The sequence below is a fragment of the Balaenoptera ricei genome, chromosome 12, assembly GCF_028023285.1.
Source record: "Balaenoptera ricei isolate mBalRic1 chromosome 12, mBalRic1.hap2, whole genome shotgun sequence".
Taxonomy (NCBI): Eukaryota; Metazoa; Chordata; class Mammalia; order Artiodactyla; family Balaenopteridae; genus Balaenoptera; species Balaenoptera ricei.
This window is the reverse complement of record NC_082650.1, coordinates 62,333,535-62,356,387: the sequence shown is the minus strand read 5'-3', so window position 1 is coordinate 62,356,387 and position 22,853 is coordinate 62,333,535. Positions and strand designations below refer to the sequence as shown.

Here is a 22,853-nt window from a genome sequence, read left to right as displayed (position 1 = left end):
ATACTCCACCCCCTTCAGGCTGTCTCTGCACAGCGAATCCCAGTCCTCTCCCCAGGTCTGTCCCCTGAAGCCCAAGTTTCAGCACCTAGCCCCCATGCCCACTAGCAGACATGCGTCTGGCTGGGGAGTGCAGCAAGGTGGCCAGGCCCGTCCATGCCAGCCTCTCTCTCTTCTGCCTGTGGCAGGCTGGTTGCTGCATTCTCCGCTGAGCCTCTGAAGCTCTCTTGCTGGCCCGGCTGATCTTCCAGTCAGTGAAGGGAGTTCCCAATGTGAGAGAACCTTCCTTCTTTCATAGGTACCTCCCAGGGACGTAGATCCTGTCCCAATTCCTTTTTTTTTTTCTTTTTCCTACCCAGTTAAATGGTGATCTTTCTTGCAACTTTGGTTGTATGAGATCTGCCAGCATTCAGTAGGTATTCTGTGAGAATTATTCCACGTGTAGATGTATTTTTGATACACTTAACGGGAGGAGGTGAGCTCCATGTCCTATCCTGCCGTCTTGATCTATGGTGCAATTTTGCCTTCATTTTTTTCTTCTAAATTAATTTGTTTTTCATAAACTAATCATCCTAGTTTTTTAAATTCATAAGTATGTGTAACTCTATGATGAGTAAAATGTTTTTTTTATTTTTTTTTTCTTTCCATAAAGGCCTACAGCAGTGAATTCTTTGATTTCAAAATATGGGTTTCAGGAGCAGCTTCTTTACTGTGAGTTTGCTTTAAATGATATATCACTTAATTAGCTGTTGAATAGACTAAATGTAAAACTTAACTAATTTTAATGTTTTTACTTCTTTTAATCTTAAAACTTATGTAATTAAAATATATCTAGGGGGCTTCCCTGGTGGCACAGTGGTTGAGAATCTGCCTGCCAATGCAGGGGACACGGGTTCGATCCCTGGTCTGGGAAGATCCCACGTGCCACGGAGCAACTGAGCCCCATGTGCTAAAACTACTGAGCTTGTGCTCTAGAGCCCGTGAGCCACAACTACTGAGCCCGCGTGTTGCAACTACTGAAGCCCACGTGCCTAGAGCCTGTGCTCTGCAACAAGAGAAGCCACTGCAATGAGAAGCCTGCGCACCACAATGAAGAGTAGCCCCCACTCGTGGCAACTAGAGAAACCCCGCGTGCAGCAACAAAGACCTGACACAGCCAAAAATAAATAAATAAATAAATTTATTTTAAAAAATATATTTCTGGTTGAGAAGTTTCTCTATACCAATTTTCATATACGTGTCTTGTTATACCCACCAAACATTTAGTGTTGGATACCTCAAGAGGAGTGGAATAAAAAAAAAAATGTGTGTGTATAAAATACTCTGCTATGCATATGCATAGAGAGATTTAAAATTTTGGGATAAAGAATAATTTTTACCAGAGACGAAGACCCAACATAGCAATCAATCAATCAATAAATAAATCTTTAAAAAAAAAAAAAAAAAAAAAAAAAAAAAAAGAATAATTTTTACTTTGTTTCTTACAGATTTTTACTACATTTTCTTATGAAAGTAGTGTTTGGCTAATAAAATTTTTACAAAAGGCTTATAGCATTAAAAATAAATTCTTAGCATTCAAACAGTACAGTAATAGCTTCAAAATAATTTTGGTCCATTGACTATTTTGTGTTTTTGTGAAACTCTTATGAGATTTTGAAGGTTTTTTTATAAAGCTTGGCTGAAGTAATTTTTAAAAGCAGTGACTTAATCTTTCAACTCAGGTATCTGTGCAAATATAAAATTAAAATGAATAATGGAAAAGAAATTTAAATACAGAACCAAAAATTAATTTTTGTTCACTGTATTTTTCAGAATATGGAGTTAAATTTAAATTTTTTAAGACAAATTTAAAATTAAAATGTGATGTATTTCTGAACTTCCATAATCAGAGTTGGTGAAATTTCATTATAATGTAAAGTTCTTCAAGTAATAACTGATAAATTGATAACTTTCATCTGAATTTAGCTTGGATTTGTGTTGTACAGTCACACAAAATTTAAAATTATGTGCTTCAATCAATTGTGAAATCTAGACCTTTCTGATGTACTCTGATTTACTCAGCATTGGAATTCTGAAATTCCTATGTAAACTAATTTTTATTTCTGTTAAAAGCTAACTTTCCTGAATCATTCTTTGTGCTAGACATCTTTTGACTGTTCTTGTTGGTTCACTTAGGAATAACTCCGTCCTATCTGCTTTGTCTCTTTTTAGGGGATTTTGATATTTAAAACAACAAAGTGTGTAGCCGAATGTTATGGTTTAAATAAAAATCATAAATTTGGTGTTAATGGCAGCACTAGTAGGTGGCAGAGTTGAGGTTTGCACTTAGGCTATCTGGGTCCATATCCATCCTCTTAACCATGGCATTATATTTCTCTTATAGGTAGGATTAAAATGTGTTCCTTCAATTTAAACAGTGGAAATGTAATAATTTATACAGATATTCATGGCTTTATTTCACACTGTTGATTCTAATAGGATCCAGGTGTCTTGATTTTTCTAAATATGAGGAAATTGAACTTGGTAACACTAGTGATTGTGTATTATCTATTCTCAGAGTGTGTAATTGTCTACTTTTAATCATGAGATAAATATTGGCATTTTTTTTCCAAAATTAGAGTAAAAAATTCAACATTAATATTAATTAGTTTTTATTACAGTTCAGCATCTTTAGCTAGTTGCCAAAATTTCCTGAATTTACGACCTGAGTATTCTCATAAATGGCAGGAAAGTTTTGTCTAAAATATAATGTCTTTATTTAGTATGAAATTTAAATTTTAAATTGCTTTTTTAAAGGGTAAGAATAACTAAATTGTGAAATTTTAAAGTGTTTTACTTTTTGAGATTTTTACCTGCTCTGATTTATTTCTGTTTGTTTGCTTTTCTTTTAAGCTGTTCTTGAGGAACTTGTTAATAGTGGACGCTTACGAGGCACTGTGGTTGGTGGGAGACAGGATAAAGCGGTGTTTGTCCCTGACATTTACTCCAGAACACAAAGTACTTGGGTGGATTCTTTTCTCAGGCAGAATGGCTATCTGGGTAACTTTTTTTCTTTTTAACTCAAAATCATTTCTAATATTAAACACATTCTTAGAAAGGGTGTAGCCCTGGGAGTACACTTGTACTTTTCTGTTGGCCAGCAGACTATAATGGTTCCCTTTGAGTATAAAAGTAGTCATCACACTGTAGGTTTTTGTGGGTCATGTAACTGAGTTTAATTCCATAGTTATTGAACAGTTGTAATGTAGAAAGGCCAGAAGCCGGTATTGATTGTTACCAGCCTTCTAGTAATGTGATACTATATATAAGATACTTCAAGTTCTTTTTAATCCATAGAAAGTAATTATATTTATTATATCTTGTAACTTATGAAGTTGCCTGGTTTTTTAGTTACATAATCTTAGAAATATTTTATTGCTGTCAGTTTTACAGTGTTCATTTTTATTAGTTATCCAGTACTTCAGAAACATAGAAGTTATTCTAAATTTTGTTTCTGAGGTTCCCTCATTTGGATAAAGTAGATTGATTGAATTTAATCATTAAAACAAGTAGCATATATATATAAAACTCAGTTTGATCAATTTCATAACCCAAGTCAAACTATGTAAGGGATCAGTTACCTATAAATAAGTATACCTATAAGTCATTAGTGTTCAGTTTAAATGTGTGCTAGAATGAATACTGGTTTGGCTTATGTTTTCTTGACTTTCTACAATGTGCCTTCTCAGTTTCTTCAGCCAAGGACTTGGATTAGAATTTTGTTGTAATTAATTTCCTTAAATATTATTATTTGAGGACAGAGAGAGGATGGTAGATATCTCTAATTACTTTAATGGCTGCAAATTTAAGTCTTACATTTTTTACTTTTATATGCTAAATCTTTTACTAGTGTAAATTAGACTAGAGAATTGCTTTGTCCTCAGTTGTCTAATGAAAGATTTTTAAAATTCCATTCCTTTAGTTAACTATAATCAAAATTCCAGTTTTTGTTTCTCTACTTAAATCATTACATTCCGTTATCCTCATTTCTACTTTTATTGCTCTTTAGTCCTCATGTTTCCCTTTGACCCCTCAATTGGAGAGTAAGAGACAAAGCTGAATTAATGCAGTACTTGAACCAATTTTTCTACAAATATGTTTAGTAATAAAAATTTGGGAAGGTAACATAACCAGGGAATAGGCTATGGTACACTTCTATGTTTTATTCTTAAAAAACTCTATTAGAATACAGTGCATTCACAAAGAATAGATTTTGGTAGCACTTAACTTTTTCTGAGATTTCTGAAAGGTGTGAATGATGATTCTATTCCAACCTCGTGATGTATTTCTAGAATTTGATGCTTTGTCCAGACTTGGAATCCCAGATGCTGTGAGCTACATAAAGAAAAGATATAAGACTACACAACTCTTGTTTTTGAAAGCAGCTTGTGTTGGTCAAGGACTTGTGGATCAGGTGGAAGCATCAGTAGAGGAAGCCATCAGCTCTGGAACATGGGTTGATATTGCAGTATGTTTTATCTTTTTCTTCTTAATTTTCCTTTAAACCAGTGACAACTGATACTTCACTAGTATATGGCCATTTTAAGAATTAGGATGTAGCTTTCAGGAAGGATACTTTCATGGTTGGCGGGGGGAGGAGGGGTTTTAATGAAAATGTTCATTTCAGATAGTAGAAAGAACTAAGAAGAAATGTATTTTGGAGGCAAAGTTACCAGGACTTGAAGTTGGAATGTTTGTGAGTTTATGAGAGGAACTCAGTGTGACTTGTAGGTTTGGGGCCTGATCAACTGAATGGAGAGTGGTTCCATTAATTGAGATGGGGGAGCAATGGGGAAGAGAAGATGGGAGCTGGGAGTCTGGGGGCAGGAGGCACAAACCACGTTGTTTTGAACAGGACATGTTAAAATACAAGATGCCTGTTAGGTATATGAGTGGGGGGAGGTTAGGGAAGCAGTAGGATATGTGATTTCAGAGTTCAGAGTGAGGATAAAGGTAGAAATACGATTTGGGAGGTTATCAGCATATAGATGGTTTTGAAACCATTGGACTTAATGAGATCACTTAGGGAGAGAATACATATAACAAATGGTTTATCTGTATTATATTGCATTTATACTTTGTTTTCATTTTGTTTGTAATTCTAGCCTCTGCTACCCAGTTCCTTATCAGTGGAAGATGCTGCAATATTGCTTCAACATGTGATGAGAGCACTCAGCAAACAGGCTTTAGCTGTAGTCTTTAGCGATACTATTGTAGTCAGTGAAAAATTTATAAATGATTGTACAGAACTGTTCAGTGACCTGATGCACCAAAAAGCTGAAAAGGTATGCCAGATTTCCTTTCATCTACTAATTTTAACAGTACTTTCACATTAGAATCATCTGCTGACTTTTGAAAAATGAGGTAAGCAGTATACCCAAAACTGAACACTGTGTTTCATACATTATTTTCCTTCAATGCATCATTCCTTTTTATTTCCTCTCCTGGATTTGTTTTTCTCCTTCTCCATTCCCGTCAGAACATAGAAGTTAGAACTTAGGAAGCTGCTTTTATAAATTGAAATCTTACAAATGAAATTATATATTTCACACTTAAGTCCCCTGAGGGTATTGGTCCAACATTAAAATCCATAAAAATGATACCTGTGGATTATATGCATAAATGTATAGTATATTTATCAATCAGTACACATTATATTTACTAAGTCTAGCAGAGCCTCATAATTTGACCTATTTGGGATATACCAACAGGATAACTTACTGAGGAAAGAAATTGTTACTATTAAAATTGAGTAGTTCCTCAGAGCAACGGCTATGGAAGTGTTTAGAAGCAGAGATCATGCCAGGTCTGCTTTAATGACTGTTCAATTCATGCTTCTAGTTAGCAGCACCCTCGTTATAAAGCCTGCTCACAAAATAGGTAGAAAAAGCCCATTTATATCTCAGACTGTTAATAAATTCATGAGGGCTTATTAAATATATAAATAATTTGTATTTATCTATATTCCTTTGAAGCTCCTTAATAGTCTTAAAAATGATATAACTTTTCTACATTTGGCCTGCAAAGCAGCAGAGAGGAGTAAAAAGTACACAGGATTGATATCAGTAAACCTGAGTTCTAATTTCAACTTGTTTACTCCGTTTGCCTTTGACAAATAGACTTCCAGTTTCCTCATCTTCAGAGAAAAGGATGGTGATGCCCAGTCTCACAAGGATAAATATAAATTAAGGAGCAATGTAAATAAAATGTTTAGTACATGTTAGCTACCAGTTACTAAATGACTACGTTATTATTTTCATTTGAGACCCTTTACTAAAATAAAAATTTAACATAATCATTGATTTTTTTTTTCTTTCCTTGTGCTCCTCCCTCCAACCACAAAAATAAATTCAGGAAAAGAAAGTGATTTTTTGTTTGAACTGTCAACATTAACATTTCTTTGCAAAACTGAAAAGGAAGTATTTTTAACGTGAAAATGTATGTTTGTCACTACAGATTTAGAACCCTTTCCCATGATAAAGAATCAGTTTCTGAAGTTGGAAATAGTTCATTGTTCCTAACATTAATTTATAAAAAGCAAAGATCAAGGATGAGTCCAGAGGGGAAAAAAGTTCACATGCCTAAGTATGCAACTCATATGTGATCATTATGGTGGGGTGGGGATGGAGATTTCATTATCTTTCTAGTAATCTCAGATATCCAAGTGGCACTGGACCTTGGGAGTCTTAAAAAGAGAGGTAGCAAGGGTCATCCGTTAAGCAGTGCTAAAATTAGCCAATAACAATTGAAGAAGATTGCATCTGATGCTGTGTGATCAGCTGTTCAGTGATAGGATAGGATTTCTCATTAGCTGGTAATAAATACAAAAAGTCAAGAACAGCAAGGGAGGAGACTTATTTGGGGCACGGAGAAACAATCTCAGAGTGGCAGCTGAGACAAAGCTCTATAGTTCTTAGCAATGAAACCAAACAAGAACAGTTAGGATATGAGTATATAAACAACTTTTATTTTATGCTTTTTGTAATGTTATATATTTTTGCCTACAAAAAATAAGCATGTTTTATTTCAGGAAATGAAAAATAATCCTGTCCATTTAATCACTGAAGAAGATCTGAAACAAGTCTCCATTTTAGAAAGCGTTAATACAAGTAAAAAGGATAAAAAAGATGAACGAAGGAGGAAAGCAACAGGTAACATTATTAACAAGATTCAAGATGAGTTTGTTGCAGTGAACTTTGCACTTATCAGACCTTTTGAAAGGCCTTTTATTTGGTTGATTCACCTTTAACTGTTAATATTAACCAAATCTTTTGCTAGTGAATTAACTTTTGATTATGAAAATGAAAATATTGGTGATTACTTACTGTGTTTCATTTTGTGAGAACTAAGCTAATTTCATGATCTCCTGTTCTCATTCTTTATGTTCCTGCCCCAGTAGCTTTTTTTTTCTTTCTTGATTCTCAAATTTTGCGAGTTTGTGTTCACCTCAAGGCCTTTGCACAAGCTGTTCCCTCCCAGGCTTCAAGTAACTGTTTCCTTCTTGTCATTAAGAGCTCACCTTTAAATGTCAGTTCCTCACAGAGGCCTCCCTAACCACCCAGAATAGTATACACACACCGTCACTCTCCATCGGATTATCCTCCCAGTTTTTTTTACAGCACTTTTATCACTGTGACGTCTTTTATCGTTTGGGAGTCTGCTCCATCTCATTTATTGTTCTTCCCTAGTACTCAGAGCACTCCTTGGAATATTTTAAGTGCTCCATAAATCTTTATTGAGTGAATGAATTTCCCAAGGACATTTTTTTTTAATTCTTTTAATTTAGAGTCACTGGAAATTATCCTAGGTAGCACTGGCATACTAGTAACTTGCATTTGGAAATTAACATGTATATTCCATACTTTTTATAGTAGGAATAATTTTATTAGTGCTGTATCAGGGTTAAAGAAATTAGATATTCAACATTTCATTACTAAATACAGCTATATTAAACCCATGTTATAAAAACTTTATTTGCTGTGGGAATTCACTATATCTTTGAGATTCTTTCCTCTTCAAAAACCTTTTTCTACAAAATCTTTCAATAATATTTTGAAATTTCTCTGTTCTAGGAAAACTACATAGTAAATTACTGCAATAAATCATAATAATATTCATAACCATGCATATTTTGTTATTTTAAGATATAATTATAAATCCACCTTAATTAATTGATTGCACTTATGTCAGTATAACTAGTCTGTTTTATATCCTTATAAAAATTCAGGTTCATCTGGTGTTTTGTTCTGATAGTGCTGTTGTTTTATAATAGTTTAATTACAGTTCATGGAATAATGTCAAACAACATCTTTCCCATAAGAAACTTATTACCAAATGTAAAAGATACATTCACTTTAAACTTGTGCTTTTGAAAGTTGTGTTTTTCTATCATGAAAGCAGTAGAACTTATAGAATATGATGAAGTCTAAGGGAATTCTTCTTAGAGTTTAGAAAAAGATCTTTGTTTATATAAATCATTTTATTGAAAAAATGAATCTTTTATGAAGAAATGTATTTTCAATATTTTTCAGTGTTACAGTTCCATTACTAAAGTATCCTATTTTGTTGAATATTTTAAATGTAAATATATAATAGAGAAATACCTCAGTAACAATTTTACTTTTATTTATAGTGTTTTAGTTTGTTTCGTAGTTCGTATTTTTTTAGTCTTCATTTAGCCAGTAGGTGATTGATAACTGTATTTTTCTACTTAATCAATTTAATATTTATGGTCAACATTTTTTTTTAATTTTTTATTTATTATTTATTTATTATTTTTATTTTTGGCTGCATTGGGTCTTCGTTTCTGTTCGAGGGCTTTCTCCAGTTGCGGCAAGTGGGGGCCACTCTTCATCACGGTGCACAGGCCTTTCACTGTCGCGGCCTCTCTTGTTGCGGAGCACAGGCTCCAGACGCTCAGGCTCAGTAGTTGTGGCTCACGGGCCCAGTTGCTCCGCGGCATGTGGGATCTTCCCAGACCAGGGCTCGAACCCGTGTCCCCTGCATTGGCAGGCAGATTCTCAACCACTGTGCCACCAGGGAAGCCCCTGTGGTCAACATTTACTGAGCCCCTGTTATGTGTCAAGCATTGCCTTAACCTCAAGTATGCAGACGTTAGTGAGATGTTCTCCCTACTGTCAAGAAGTTATCTTCGGGCTTCCCTGGTGGTGCAGTGGTTGGGAGTCTGCCTGCCGGTGCGGGGGGCACGGGTTCGGGCCCTGGTCTGGGGGGATCCCGCATGCCGCGGAGCGGCTGGGCCCGTGGGCCGCGGCTGCTGGGTCTGCGCGTCTGGAGCCTGTGCTTCCCGGTGGGAGAGGCCACGGCAGTGAGAGGCCCGCGCACCGCGATGAGGGGTGGCCCCCGCTTGCCACAACTGGGGAGGGCCCTCGCGCGGAGGCGAAGGACCCGGCACAGCCATAAATAAATAAATAAATAAATTTAAAAAAAAAATTCTTAAAAAAAAAAAAAGAAGTTATCTTCTTGGGTGGTGGGAGAGTCAGGATGTCTCCTGTAAACCTGGGGAATAATCTTTCAATCAAAAAGACAAAACCAAATTTGTGAGGTACTGTAGTTGGGGATGTTAATGAGGCTGTGGTAACAGAGATAAGCAAATTAGGGCACTTTTGAAGAAGGTAGAAGTGGAGGTAAAGGAATGGGTTCGGCCAGGAAAAAGTCAATCAAAGCTGCAGAAAATAGATGTCATTAGAGAAAGAGGAAGAGACTGCATTTGGAGCATGCGGGTTATCTAAGTGAGTTGCTCAAATTCAAGAGATTTCATATCTTACTTATTAATTTTTACTGATTGAGTTTATAAAACTTGTTTTAATAAAGAAACTACAACCTTAAAAAGTGGCTGAAAGGTCAGTTATTTGGCTTTATTTTTCTACTGTAAAGTTAAGTACAACAATATATTGTCATTATTTCTAAAAACAGTATTTAGTTAGGTAATACTAACTAATGTCGTTTTCCACCAGAGGGCAGTGGAAGTGTGAGAGGAGGAGGTGGCGGCAATGCCAGAGAGTACAGAATTAAAAAAATCAAGAAGAGAGGGCGAAAAGATGACAACAGTGATGATGAGTCATCTCACACAGGTGTGTAGCTTATTTCACTCTTCCTTTGTATGTGCATGATTTTTTTTTAACATTTTCTTAAGATGCATACACTTAGGTGTCTATGCTTAAAGAAGTCCTTGCTTTGCAGAGTTTCAGTGAGCACAGATTTCACAGTTAGTTAAATAACACCAGAGTCCCAACAACACAGTTCATATTTCAGTTACCAGGGTGTATTAACTGTGAGTAATTGCCTGAAGTACAAACTTTGTTGCTGGCTCCTTAGTCTACAGATCGGCACGTAAATAACAGATGTGCATCATGATCTGTGACAGTCACATCACTCATTTCCAAGCTTTTCAGAGGCTGATCACTGTGCAGCTCTTATTCACTTTATGCATAGAAAACACAGCATGTAGTTGTGGTGACTTCTTGTCCCCCAGTGATAAATCCATGTGACGTTTTACAAAAATGGATAATCAAAAGCGGGAATTGGCCAACAAAGATAAATGTGCAGCAAAGGAAAAGTCGTAACCCTGGAAATAAAATATGAATCAAGAATAAATGGAGTTATAAAAGAAATGCCTGACCATGGGAATGTTGGCATTGCCTCTGTTCAAGAGACTCTAGCTGCGCAGTCAGAGAAACTTGGTAAAGGCGGAAATAAGGGAAATGGTTGTGACGAAAAGGATAAAAATGTCTTAGAGGATGTGAAGTTGGCAAAAAGCTTCACATTAAAGGAATTCTCAGAGATGTTGCACAATGCTGAAAGGGCAAAGGATAAAATGTTGGAAGCTGATCCAGAGTTTAATAAGGAATATGACAACTTGCCCAGGCATAGAAAAGATGCTTCCTCTGTATTTTAAGTTACTGGATGAGAAGGCAAGCCCTGTTCATACTATTCTTGATGAGTGTTTTACAAAGAAATAAAACATTTCCATTCTCAGTGTTTCTGATGTGCTAAATTACAGTGTACTAAACTAGAACTATTAGTCTTATTTTTCATTTCCCTATACATTTATAACCAACAGTAAGAGCTTTGAATGTTTGCACATTTTTAAAAGGTTACAGAACAATCGTAAATTTTCCCATTGTTTATTAAGAACACTTTGCAGTTTTGGCTTGCACAGATTGTTATGGTCTCCCAACTTCCATGCAAAAGAAATTAGAATATTTTATGAATAGTGAATCTCTACAAAGTTAAGTAGAAAACATTAATTTCATTAATTTCATGCATATTTAATTTTTATGGTAACACCTAATTGGTTGGTTGCTTCTATCTAAGCAGGAGAATTAAGTATATGCATCTTTCTTTGTCTAGACTTGTTAGTGTTTGGTATGGTTAAGTTAGCAAGAGACATCTTTGCTTTTCTAAATAAAATTATGATTTTTTTAATATGTTTCTGTTTTTAAAAAATTAATGAAACTATGATACCTCCCCTCCTCATTTTCCCCACCAAAAAAAAAAAAAAACTTGATGATGATTTGACATTTTCTTTTACCTCTTCCACAGAATTTATTATGTATGGGCTTGGGAGATATAAGGGTCAAGTGACAAGGCTTCAGATGTTAATGTGCTGCTACCTGTAACAGAACAATTGCTTAAGATCTGTCTAAAGTAGTCTAAGATAGGTAACAATGGCTACTGTTCTCAACATACATAAAGCAGTATTAATTAAAGGAAAAGTATCTTAGAAACTATGAGCTCTACCCTTATTTTAATTAGCATTAAGACTATTCTGTGTGAGTTTTACTTTTTCATTAATAAATGGATTTTCCTATTTTCCCAGATGTAACAAGGAGTGGGAGTGAAGTAGCATTTAAGAAAATACTTCTCTAAAATCTGTAGCCCTAAGTAATTGTTAAATGAGGCATGTGATACTCTTTTTGTGTATAGTATAAGAGAGGAGCTATAAAAGAGTAAAACCATTCTCCCCATAAAAAAAGGTAATTTCAGTGCTTTTGAAAAAGGGTTCTGTTGTAATCTCAGAAATGGAGGATGCAGTTAGGTTCTCAGCTAAAATATACAGTCAACTCTATGTGAAAGATTACTAGAAGGAAATACAATTTAATAACTAGTAAAATGCATGCAGGAAGCAGACGGAGAAATCAGATACTATTTGTTGTGAGATCAGGAATGAATAGCAGATCTCAGAAAAAAAGGATAGTGCTTTTCCATCTACTCTAAAGCTATGATAAGTAGTTGTACTTAGATCTTGATGCATAGTGAAAATTGATTTTTGAGCTATTCTATTTTTATTTTTAAGGTTTTACTTATAGAGTCAATAACCTAATTTAGCTGGGAATAATCACTTTTTTATAGTTTTACAATTAGTAATGGAAATATTGTTAGCTTTCTTTGCAACTCATACTTTTCCAAGTAAGTGAGTAGGCATGACATTTCCACAGTTAACAATTATTTCCATTACATACAAATTTTCCTTGGTATAGAATTATTTTTGTGAGAGCAAAAATAAATTATGGGTGTAAAATTTTAAGTTGTTTTTTCTTCCATGCCTTTCCAAAATAGACAATTTTTAGCTTAATTCTACTGGAGTTGTGGTTCACTTGATCATAAAGACCTTTCCTGAAAAGCTTGTGTAAATTATAAGGATGATTGGATTTTTATTAAATATTTATTTTTATAAAGAAGGACATTCCGCTCAGTATCCATTGTTCAACAGAGAAAAATTATCCTTTCCTAAAAGATTTTTTTTTATCCACTTGTTGTTTTGATTTCCAACTATTTGCATCATCCAAGTTAGTTTGGGAGGAAAAAATCATCTTTATTATTTTTTGATTGACTTGTAGAAAACAAGTTAGAAAATTATTACTCAAAAGAAATGCCACTATATATCCTATTTTAACAGTGTTTTCATTGGTTATTGCTATTGGACATTGGCGATTTTGGTGACAGAAACTAACAATGGAGACTTTATGGTAGGCAATAAATGAATTACCATCATCTTATTAAATATATTAATGGAACCTTATTTGCTTGTAGGTTGCTTATTTTTGTTGTTTTTTCCTATGGCTCATTTTTATTACAGGAAAGAAGAAGCCAGAGATCGCTTTTATGTTCCAGGATGAGATTGAAGATTTTTTAAGAAAACATTTACAAGATGCCCCTGAGGAGTTTATTTCTGAACTTGCTGAGTACTTAATAAAGCAAGTATAAGAACATATGTTTTGTTTTATAACAGAAATTTAGTGAGTTAGTTAGTTATTACTTAAAATTTTCAGCAAGATCATAGAAAACATATAATTTAGGTGTTTTCTTTTCAAACCTTAAAATTTAACCTAGTCACCAAATTCCAGATTTTGTTTGCTTACAGAAACAGTTCAACAAACACTTAAGTGCTTTGGGCAAGGCAGTGTCGGAAATACAGGGCAGGAGTGTGGAGGTGGTCTCCTTCACTCATCTTACAGTTCTAATTGGGAGAAAAACACCAGCACTGAACACTGGCTGGTCTCTAACAAACACTGCATGAAAGTACATCTAAAATGAAGAAAAGAGTATCTTCTATTTGGCAGAGATTAAACAGTGCACTTTTAGGGAGAAAATGAAGTAACACACTGCCCTCAAAGAGAATAAAATAGACAGCACTACCTGATAAGTGAGCCAGGCTAAATTTATTTTTATACAGAAATAAAAGAAATTGTGTATAACTTGACTACTGCTAACTAACATGGTTTTCCCCCAAGTTAGTCTCTATGTGTAAGCTTCTCTAAATGCAATCCAGGAGCCTAGTGCATCTAAATTTTTGAATTAGAAGAACAGCTTTTGTAGTGAGATTTTTAAAAAACTTAAGTGAACATTCTCGTGCATGAGTACATTACATAATTACATTTTTCATATATAAAAAGATGAAAGTTACTATTAATCATTTGCCATAACTTTTTAAAGTAATCTGAGTTGGGCATAAAAAGATTTTTTAAAAATACATAGCTTTTATAGTACGTTAGAAATTGAGAATTTGTTATCATTCCTGAGGATGGGAAACAAATGTATAGGCTACTGTTCTCCAAGTTAACTTTTAAAAGCTGCTCTGAATTGAATTTGAACTGAAGCTTTTGTTACTGTTTTATTGTCTTTCATGCAGTAACTTTTAGTACTTTAAAACAGAGAAAAATAATTCATTGAAGTTATAATTTCTGGAATTTGAGGGAAAATTCTTATTAACTATTCTCCAAATTAATCTTGTTTAAAAAAATAGGGATCTTTTTTAAAGCCTTATTTGCATAGAAGCAAAATTTCTTATCTACATAAACCCAGTACACTTTAATAAACTAAATATATTTATCTCATGCACAGACCTCTAAATAAAACTTATCTCGAAGTGGTACGTTCAGTATTCGTGTCTTCAACTTCTTCTGCCTCTGGAACTGGCAGGAAGCACACGATCAAGGACTTGCAAGAAGAGGTTTCAAACCTTTATAATAATATTCGATTATTTGAAAAAGGGATGAAGTTCTTTACAGGTATTATACTTAACACTGTTTTTTCATTGATTCTCATAATTGTCCTTGGACATTCATTTTAATGAAGCGCTTTTATTCTCCAGATGATACCCAGGCTGCTCTTACGAAGCACTTGCTGAAGACAGTGTGTACTGATGTCACTAATCTCATTTTCAACTTCTTAGCTTCGGAATTAATGATGGCAGTAGACAATCCTGCAACCATTACAAGTGAAGTAAGTTAAGTGATTTTCTTGCCACTCTTGATGTGTTTTGCTTTGAAATCCAAGCATGTTTTATTTTCTCACATCTAAAAGGAAAATAAAAGGAGTTTTTAGGAAGAAATCTGTCAGATTTTTAGTTCTAGTTTAGTACAATATATATACAGTTGCTACTAGGATTGGTAATATAACCAGTCTATTAACAGTAATAATAAAAGTAAGGAAATACTAGTCATTGTGTCTGGGAATGCCTGTAATAAATATAGCATGTGTGCTTGGCCTTCTACTTCCTATTATTGTACAGAAAGCAACAGGAAAACGTTGTATTATCTCTGAAAAAAGGTAAATAAATAAGCTGAGTAGCCTACAGAATCTTTTTTTTAAGCTCATCAGATGACTCAGATTGGATTTAATTTCACTAGGTAGCCTTGCAAAGAGTGAGGGTCACTATTCAAAGAGGTGTAGGATGGAGAGACGGGACAAATGAACTGGCTTACTTTAGGCAGATCTTCAGGGAGAAGAGGTGTCCATCATAGAAGCTGGAAGTAAAGCAGCTGAAATTTTAACAAATTCTTAAAGGTCTAGGCTAGCATCACAGTTTAGAATCCCAGGAAGCACCCAGAACAAGGAAAAAAAAAAAAAGGTAATGATGCTTAGTTACTTTGGAATCAGCTATTTTATTTCTTCCTGATTATTGTTACGTCACATCCCTTTTTCCTGCTGAGTTGCAAGTCCCTTATCAGTGTTCTTACTTTGCAGTCATTTTCATTTCGTGACACCATCTCATTTATTTAGACTAATTCCAGTTCATTTTCTTAAACTCTAATCTCAAATTCAAAGCTCATCTCTTCCCTTCTTGCAATGTTAGGTGGAGCTATGGCTCCCAGTTGCCTACATGAGGAAAGGTATGGCCTATCCCTAGGACTCCTCCTCCTCTTCTTCCTCACCCTAGATCTACTTAAGGTTGGAGATTTAGGAAGAATGAAAGAGACAACAGTGCCTTCATAAGACTGACTGCATATCACTGGCATTGATCTAGGTCAAACCAAATCAGTCTAATGCTTGTGACTTCTCGTGATGTGTCTTTGTTGCATAGGTGGGATAGGTTGTTTTGTGGGGATGTTTTTAGTATCATGTGACTCCTTCTCATAGCAAGGACTCCCCCTAAACCTCCAGATAAAGGTCCATTTATCTCTCCCTCCTACCCTGGCAAGGTACTGTTCCCCTCCCATTCTTCGCCTTGAGCAGTGATTCTCAACTGCTTGGCTAGTTCCATGTACCTGCCTGCATGCCAGCCTCTGCTGTGGGAAGTACCTGGGGTCATTCCCATGCCCTTTAAGGGCCACAGGAGGATTGCTGTAGCATGGGGTAGGAGTCAATAGGTTGGTCCAATCTTCTAAGACATACTGTAATTTTCAGGGCCTGCTGGCCAAGCCATTCCAATAAGGCCTCCTCCAGAAATTTTGCACTAGAAGGAGCCCTAAGACTCTGGTCAAGAATGCCACCAAACTTCACAAAGCACAGCTGTGTGAAGAGGGGTGCTGAAAAGGTCCCACACACCAGACAGTATAACAAGCATCCATCCTTCTGTGCTTCAGGTCCCCTCACTTATAGGCATCCTGGACCTTCATGGCCTTCTGGATCTTTATGAGTGGGGCCCCCTCACTTGGCCTTAGAGAAAAACACTCTTCCCACCACAATAGAAAAAAGAGGGAGCAGCCTCTTACCCCAAATTCTCTTTTTCTTGCACGATGAATGGTGTGTAGGTGCTCATTCACTCATGCGCTCTCTGTCTCTCATTCTTCTTATACTGCTAGAGCAGATGGGAGGAGTAGGGGCTGCATCTAGCGTCTTTGACTGACTGTTGACTAGCATTCTGATTTTAGAGTGTTTTAGCATATTTTTATTCCTAGTTTGTGGTCTAAAATTTAAGAACAAAGATAAATTTCACTCAGCATTCTGTTACAATAGTAAATACTCATTTTTTGTTTTGCTTTGTTTAAACTTATATCCAGTACATGTCAAAGACACCATTCCAAAGGAATTTCTTTTGCCCTATAGGTAAGAAAAAAAATTCTAAGTAAATTATCAGAAGAAACTAAAGTAGCTCTCACAAAACTCCATAGCTCTCTGAATGAAAAGGTAAGTGAAGTTTTATTCTATTTAGATATTTGGGCTAGAATTTGTGATCTTTGAATAGACAGAATAACTGAAAACTAAATCTAAACCTATTATCCTGCACTCAGACACCTCTTTGGCAGTTGAAGGAAGAGACCAAGCTGGGGGCATTTTACCCTCTAGTCCTAAATCACAGTTTCAAACTTCATGACAAAATGACCTTTTTAAAAATTGTATCCAGAGTGTAAAATTATAAAACGTTATTAAACGACTGCTTTTCTTTAGGCAACCTGTTTTATAAAAGTAAATCATGGTATTAAATACCTTTTCAGAGCATAGAAGACTTTCTTTCTTGTCTGGATTCTGCAGCAGAAGCTTGTGATATTATGGTGAAAAGGGGAGACAAAAAAAGGGAAAGGTAACATTGAATTAATGTCTGAGATTTCGTATCTGAAATTGGAGTCTATCTGAATCTTGCATAGAGAACTGTTGTGTCTAAATGGCTGTAGACCTTCAGTCATAGTCAGTCTTCATATCCTTGGGTGTCTCTCTCTGACCCAATAGAATAAGGTAGCAGAGTTGTTAATCCCATAGTTGATCAAGCCTGGGAACTTATTAGCTTTAAGACCTTTATAGGAAAGCTTATTTAATCCAGTGCACATCTGTTTGATCCCCAACAATTCAAAATAAAAAGCATACTTTGAGTATCCCTGCTACATATATATATATATATATATATATATATTTATATATTTATATATTTATATATTTATATATGTTTTTCTGTCATTTTCTAGCATATTAGTTTGTCCATGCCTGTTTAGGATTATGTGTGTCTGTATCCCCTAAAAGGTCCTTTAAAATTTTCATGGAACTAGATTAATTAAACTAGAGATGCTAAAAATGAAAACAGAAGAACTGAAGTTGGTGAGAACTTGTTAAACTATGATAATGTATTTATGTTATTTTATTTTTGTTTAGGCAGATACTGTTCCAGCATCGACAAGCACTGGCTGAACAGCTAAAAGTCACAGAAGACCCTGCTCTTATTCTGCATCTCACATCGGTTCTGTTGTTTCAGTTCTCAACCCACAGCATGCTCCATGCACCTGGAAGATGTGTTCCGCAGATCATTGCTTTTCTGAATACTAAAATTCCAGAGGTATTACATTTTCAGTGCACTTGAAACTTTTATAGCTTTTAGATTCTGAATATTTTGAATGGATAGATGTGAATCATTGTGAACACTAAGACAACAAAACATATTAACATCATCTTCCTGCTTCCAAGAATGGAAACAGTGAATAAGGAGGTTAGTTTTTAAAACTCAGCATAGCTCAGGAATCTTTTAGGATCCTGTAAGATCCATGGTAAGGAATATTCTGAATCTGGAAATTAAGCTTTTGGAAGAGAAATAATAATGTTCAGTCTTCCATTTCAGTTTATGCAGGTTTAACCTGTCCTTTAAGGACCAGCTCAAAAAGTCTTATCCTGCACAAATTCATCTGAGAAACTCTTCAGCTAAAGGTAAATTGGCTTCTTTGAACTTCCATATCACTTTGACTGTATCTTTGGTGATAGAAGCTAGCTCAGTCAACTTACATTAAAATGATCTGTGTTCATGTTTTATCTCCCCCGAACTGTAAATTCCTTGAGAGCAAGGACCTTGTTCAGCTTCTAATTCTATATGGTCAGTAATTTGTAAAGATGAAAACCGTCAATGTATTGGGTTGGCCAAAAAGTTCCTTTGGTTTTTTCCATAAGATGGCTCCAGGAGCAGTCAGTTGTCTTTAACTTTATTTGAAACAGTTTGTTAGATTGTATTATGACAGCTGTCATGTCAGTGTGCTGTTAAAAAAAAAAAAACATCAAAATTGGTGAATTTTTGTGTAGCCATTTTAATATTGAAGATGGGAGAAAAAAAGCAACATTTCAGCATATTATGCTTTATTATTTCAAGAAAGGTAAAAACACAACCGAAACACACAAAAAGATTTGTGCAGTGTATGGAGAAGGTGCTGTGACTGATTGAACGTGTCAAAAGTGGTTTGTGAAGTTTTGTGCTGGGGATTTCTCGCTGGACAATGCTCCACAGTCGGTAGACCAGTTGAAGTTGATAGCAATCAAATCGAGACATTAATTGAGAACAATCAACATTATACCATGCAGGAGATAGCCAACATACTCAAAATATCCAAATTAAGCCTTTTTCATCATTTGCACCAGCTTGGTTATGTTCATCGCTTTGATGTTTGGGTTCCACGTAAGTTAAGCGAAAAAAACCTTCTTGACAGTATTTCCGCCCATGATTCTCTACTGAACTGTTAACGAAAATGTTCCAATTTTAAAAATTATGATGAGCAATGAAAAGTGGATACTGTACAATAATGTGGAACGGAAGAGATCATGGAGCAAGCGAAATGAACCACCATCAACCACACCAAAGGCAGGTCTTCATCCAGAGAAAGTGATGTTGTGTATATGGTGAGATTGGAAGGGAGTCCTCTATTATGAGCTTTTTCCAGAAAACCAAATGACTAATTCCAACAAGTACTCCCAAAGAGACCAACTGAAAGCAGCACTAGACGAAAAGCATCCGGAATTAGTCAACGGAAAACACATAACCTTCCATCAGGATAACGCAAGACTGCATGTTTCTTTGATGACCAGGCAAAAACTATTACAACTTGGCTGGGAAGTTCTGATTCATCCGCTGTATTCACCAGACATCACACCTTCGGACTTCCATTTATTTCAGTCTTCACACAATTCTCTTAATGGAAAAAACTTCAGTTCCCTGGAAGACTGTAAAAGGCACCTGGAACATTTCTGTGCTCAAAAAGAAACAAAATTTTTGGGAAGGTGGAATTATGAAGCTGCCTGAAAAATGGCAGAAAGTAGTGGAACAAAACAATGAATATGTTGTTCAATAAAGTTCCTGGTGAAAACGAAAAATGTCTTTCATTTTTACTTTAAAAACTGAAGGAACCTTTTGGCCAACCCAATACTTTGTTCCACAGAAAATTAAATCATGTTTGTTAACTTTTCTCCTCTTTTCACAGGTTCAACATACTCTTTTAGTAAAGTATCAAGGTTTGGTTATAAAGCATTTAGTCAGTCAAAATAAGAAGACTGGGCAGGGAGAAGATCCCTTGAGTGATGAATTAGACAAAGAACAAGAAGATATCATCAGTATGACTCGTAAAGAGCTTCAAGAACTTTCTTCATCCATTAAAGACCTTGTTGTCAAATCCAGGAAATCATCAGTGACAGAAGAGTAATGATTTTAATTTACTTAATGTTGTCATATAGTAAACATTTTTCCCCAAAGTTAAAGGTGAGTGGTTACAAAAAAAATACACATTTCACAGTTCAGAATCCCCCACCCAATAACACTTCCCACACTCACAATTCAGTTAAAACAGTAGTGTTGTATTCATTGTAAATCTTATAAAGATGTGAATTTTTGTAAATTGGGTTCTCAGTGGAAGATTTCTTTTTCACATTATTCTAAAAATTATACATTTAAGGTTTATTTTCTTTCTAGATGCTGAATGAAGAATAAATTTTCTGCTATCTTTTATCTCTAGGAAAGGACTCAGTTGTTTTATTGGATTTCAAGTGACATGTGTAAATTTACACATATTAAGCAGAAACTTAAAATGCAGTTTTTTTTTTTTGGTGTTGAAAATAGTGTATTTTACTTTAAAATTAATAGAGAATGGTTCAAACCTAAAATACAGAAACTTGCAAAATATTTTTTTATTACTAAGCCCTCGCTCTTATTTCTGGCAGATAGAGGGCCTCTCATCTCCCCCACAAGAGTGAACTTTTATGTGGCTGGGAGCTTCAGGGATGTGTTTACAGGTGCAGAAGAAGAACACCCGAGGAGCCCATGCACTGCTGTGCTCTATTCTAAAGTAAGATGCTAACAAGAGTGAGAGAAAAAATATAATTTACTACTGATAGGTGTAAGTCACATTTTAACATTGTAATTTTAACATTGTAATAACTAAAAATTTAATATAGTTTTCTTTAACCCAGTTTGCATTTCTGAATTTCATTTTTTATATTAATAGTCACCATCACCTAATACTTTGTTGTAGGGGATCTATAAGTGCATTTAAATCATTAGAACTTTTTTTTTCAAAATAGAAACGCTTATTAAAAAATAGGTGTTCTTGTTCTGTAAAGATTAGTAGTAGTTAAAAGACTAAAATAGTTCCTTGGAGTAATCATTTCAATCAGATGAGTTTCAGGCAACAATTTATTGTATATAAAAGAGGAACTTATTTAAAATATAATAGTAAATTAAATCTCAAATATTTTTTAAAAATACTATTTTATATAATACCTTACATGGCATTTAAAACTATTTTTGAAAATGTTTGAATACAAAGATTGGTCTACCTCTACACTAATTCTAGACAAAGTATTAATATTGATTGCAAAAAATATAATTTGCTAAGCAAAGTTGATAGGAATGTAACAAACTAAAAAATATTTTCCATTGCTAATTTTCTATTAATGTATTTTCATAAGGGCAAAGGAAGAAAAATGACAAATCCTCTGTGAACACAAATTCCAGTTAGTTTGTTGATTCAACTTCCAAAATACTGAACACCCAACCTGATTTTTTATTCAGTCTTTAAGGACCTTACCATTTATGTTTCAAGAGATACCAAAGTAATCCACATTTGAGTCAAACTAGATCATAGACAATGAAGCAAATAAAAGCATTATGACTTTCTTAATTTGTGAAAATAAATAAAAATAGAAGAGACAATGAAGCAAATAAAATATTCTGTCTTATTTTGTTTGCATTAAATTTTTTTCATTTATCATTTTTCCACAGTAAATAAGAGCAGTTTTTATTTTTTTGTAAATAAAATTATTTAGCTGATATCATATTATAAATCTAATTTCATTAATAAAAGTTGTTCCATGTTTACTATGATCTTAATGGGCAGATTTAAGAATGTTATTTAAAATAAAGTCTGTTGTTTCTGTTAAATTTTATGTACTTTGAAGCTTGTTATTGTAATTACTAGGATTAATTGATACATATATGTATTTACATTTTTAAATTCTATTCTGAACATTTTTAAAGGATTTTGTTATATTTTTCTTACACAAAAATAATTCCATAGTCCTCTTTCATTCCTTGAAAGTTTGCCATTTCGGGAACCATTTCACCTCAGTAAATCACTTTCAGTTAGCTAGTTTTCAGCAAATGTGTAGCTAAACTCTCATCTGCTACTTTCTACTGTTGCAGATAATGGTAGAGATATTTGAATAATGTGCTCAGGTATTCACATTCATGTGTTCCATCTCCAGACCATGTGTTTTTGAATAGTCAAAGGAAACTCACTTCTGACCATCAGATTCAGTGAAGAGTGGTACATCTTACCAAAATTAGTATATTTTTCAAAAAGACCTTAATGCTAAATTAGAACAATAAATGTAGAAATTGCTTAACCTGAATGTAGAATCATCTTGAACTTTTTGGAGAATGTATTGATACTTTAGTCAGACCATGAAGCACCAAGGATGAGGTCAAAGTGCAACAGTGAGCTGAAGAAGAGTGTGTGAAGAAACGGTTCATTCCTTCCTCAGAAAGTCCACTTGACCCATGGCCAAATGGGATTTTTTTTCTATCAAGAGCTAACTTATGTGAGTTGGATAGGGGGTGGGGACGATGGAAGGTTTGCTTTCTTTCTTTGACTAATACCAATGAAGTCTCTGACCCAGTGTACATGGGAGATGAAAGAAAAACACATTTATAAGCTCTGGGATGTACATTTTCCACAGAACCTAGGTGCACTATTAAAGTGGCTGTTAAAATGATCTACAGACTCACTCAAGTTGCTCCACTTTGAAGGCCACACCAAGCCAACAGGAGAATAAATAGAACCCAGGACTCCACAGCAATCAGAGAAGAAAAAAAATCCAGATTGGAAAGGAAGAAG

General features: G+C 34.7%; 1 protein-coding gene across 1 annotated transcript in view; it reads left to right on the top strand.

Moving 5' to 3' along the window:
• Positions 1 to 21,898, top strand: part of UFL1 (UFM1 specific ligase 1) — a 60,772-nt gene extending 38,874 nt beyond the window's left edge. The window contains exons 7-19 of the mRNA XM_059941561.1: positions 650 to 708; positions 2,890 to 3,036; positions 4,329 to 4,504; positions 5,142 to 5,321; positions 7,067 to 7,187; positions 10,011 to 10,127; positions 13,136 to 13,253; positions 14,401 to 14,567; positions 14,651 to 14,781; positions 16,828 to 16,908; positions 17,217 to 17,302; positions 17,866 to 18,046; positions 19,947 to 21,898. Coding sequence (XP_059797544.1) covers positions 650 to 708; positions 2,890 to 3,036; positions 4,329 to 4,504; positions 5,142 to 5,321; positions 7,067 to 7,187; positions 10,011 to 10,127; positions 13,136 to 13,253; positions 14,401 to 14,567; positions 14,651 to 14,781; positions 16,828 to 16,908; positions 17,217 to 17,302; positions 17,866 to 18,046; positions 19,947 to 20,165 — 1,783 coding nt within the window. The 3' untranslated portion in view covers positions 20,166 to 21,898. The remainder of the gene's footprint in view (positions 1 to 649; positions 709 to 2,889; positions 3,037 to 4,328; positions 4,505 to 5,141; positions 5,322 to 7,066; positions 7,188 to 10,010; positions 10,128 to 13,135; positions 13,254 to 14,400; positions 14,568 to 14,650; positions 14,782 to 16,827; positions 16,909 to 17,216; positions 17,303 to 17,865; positions 18,047 to 19,946) is intronic.
• The last annotated feature ends 955 nt before the right edge of the window (positions 21,899 to 22,853 follow it).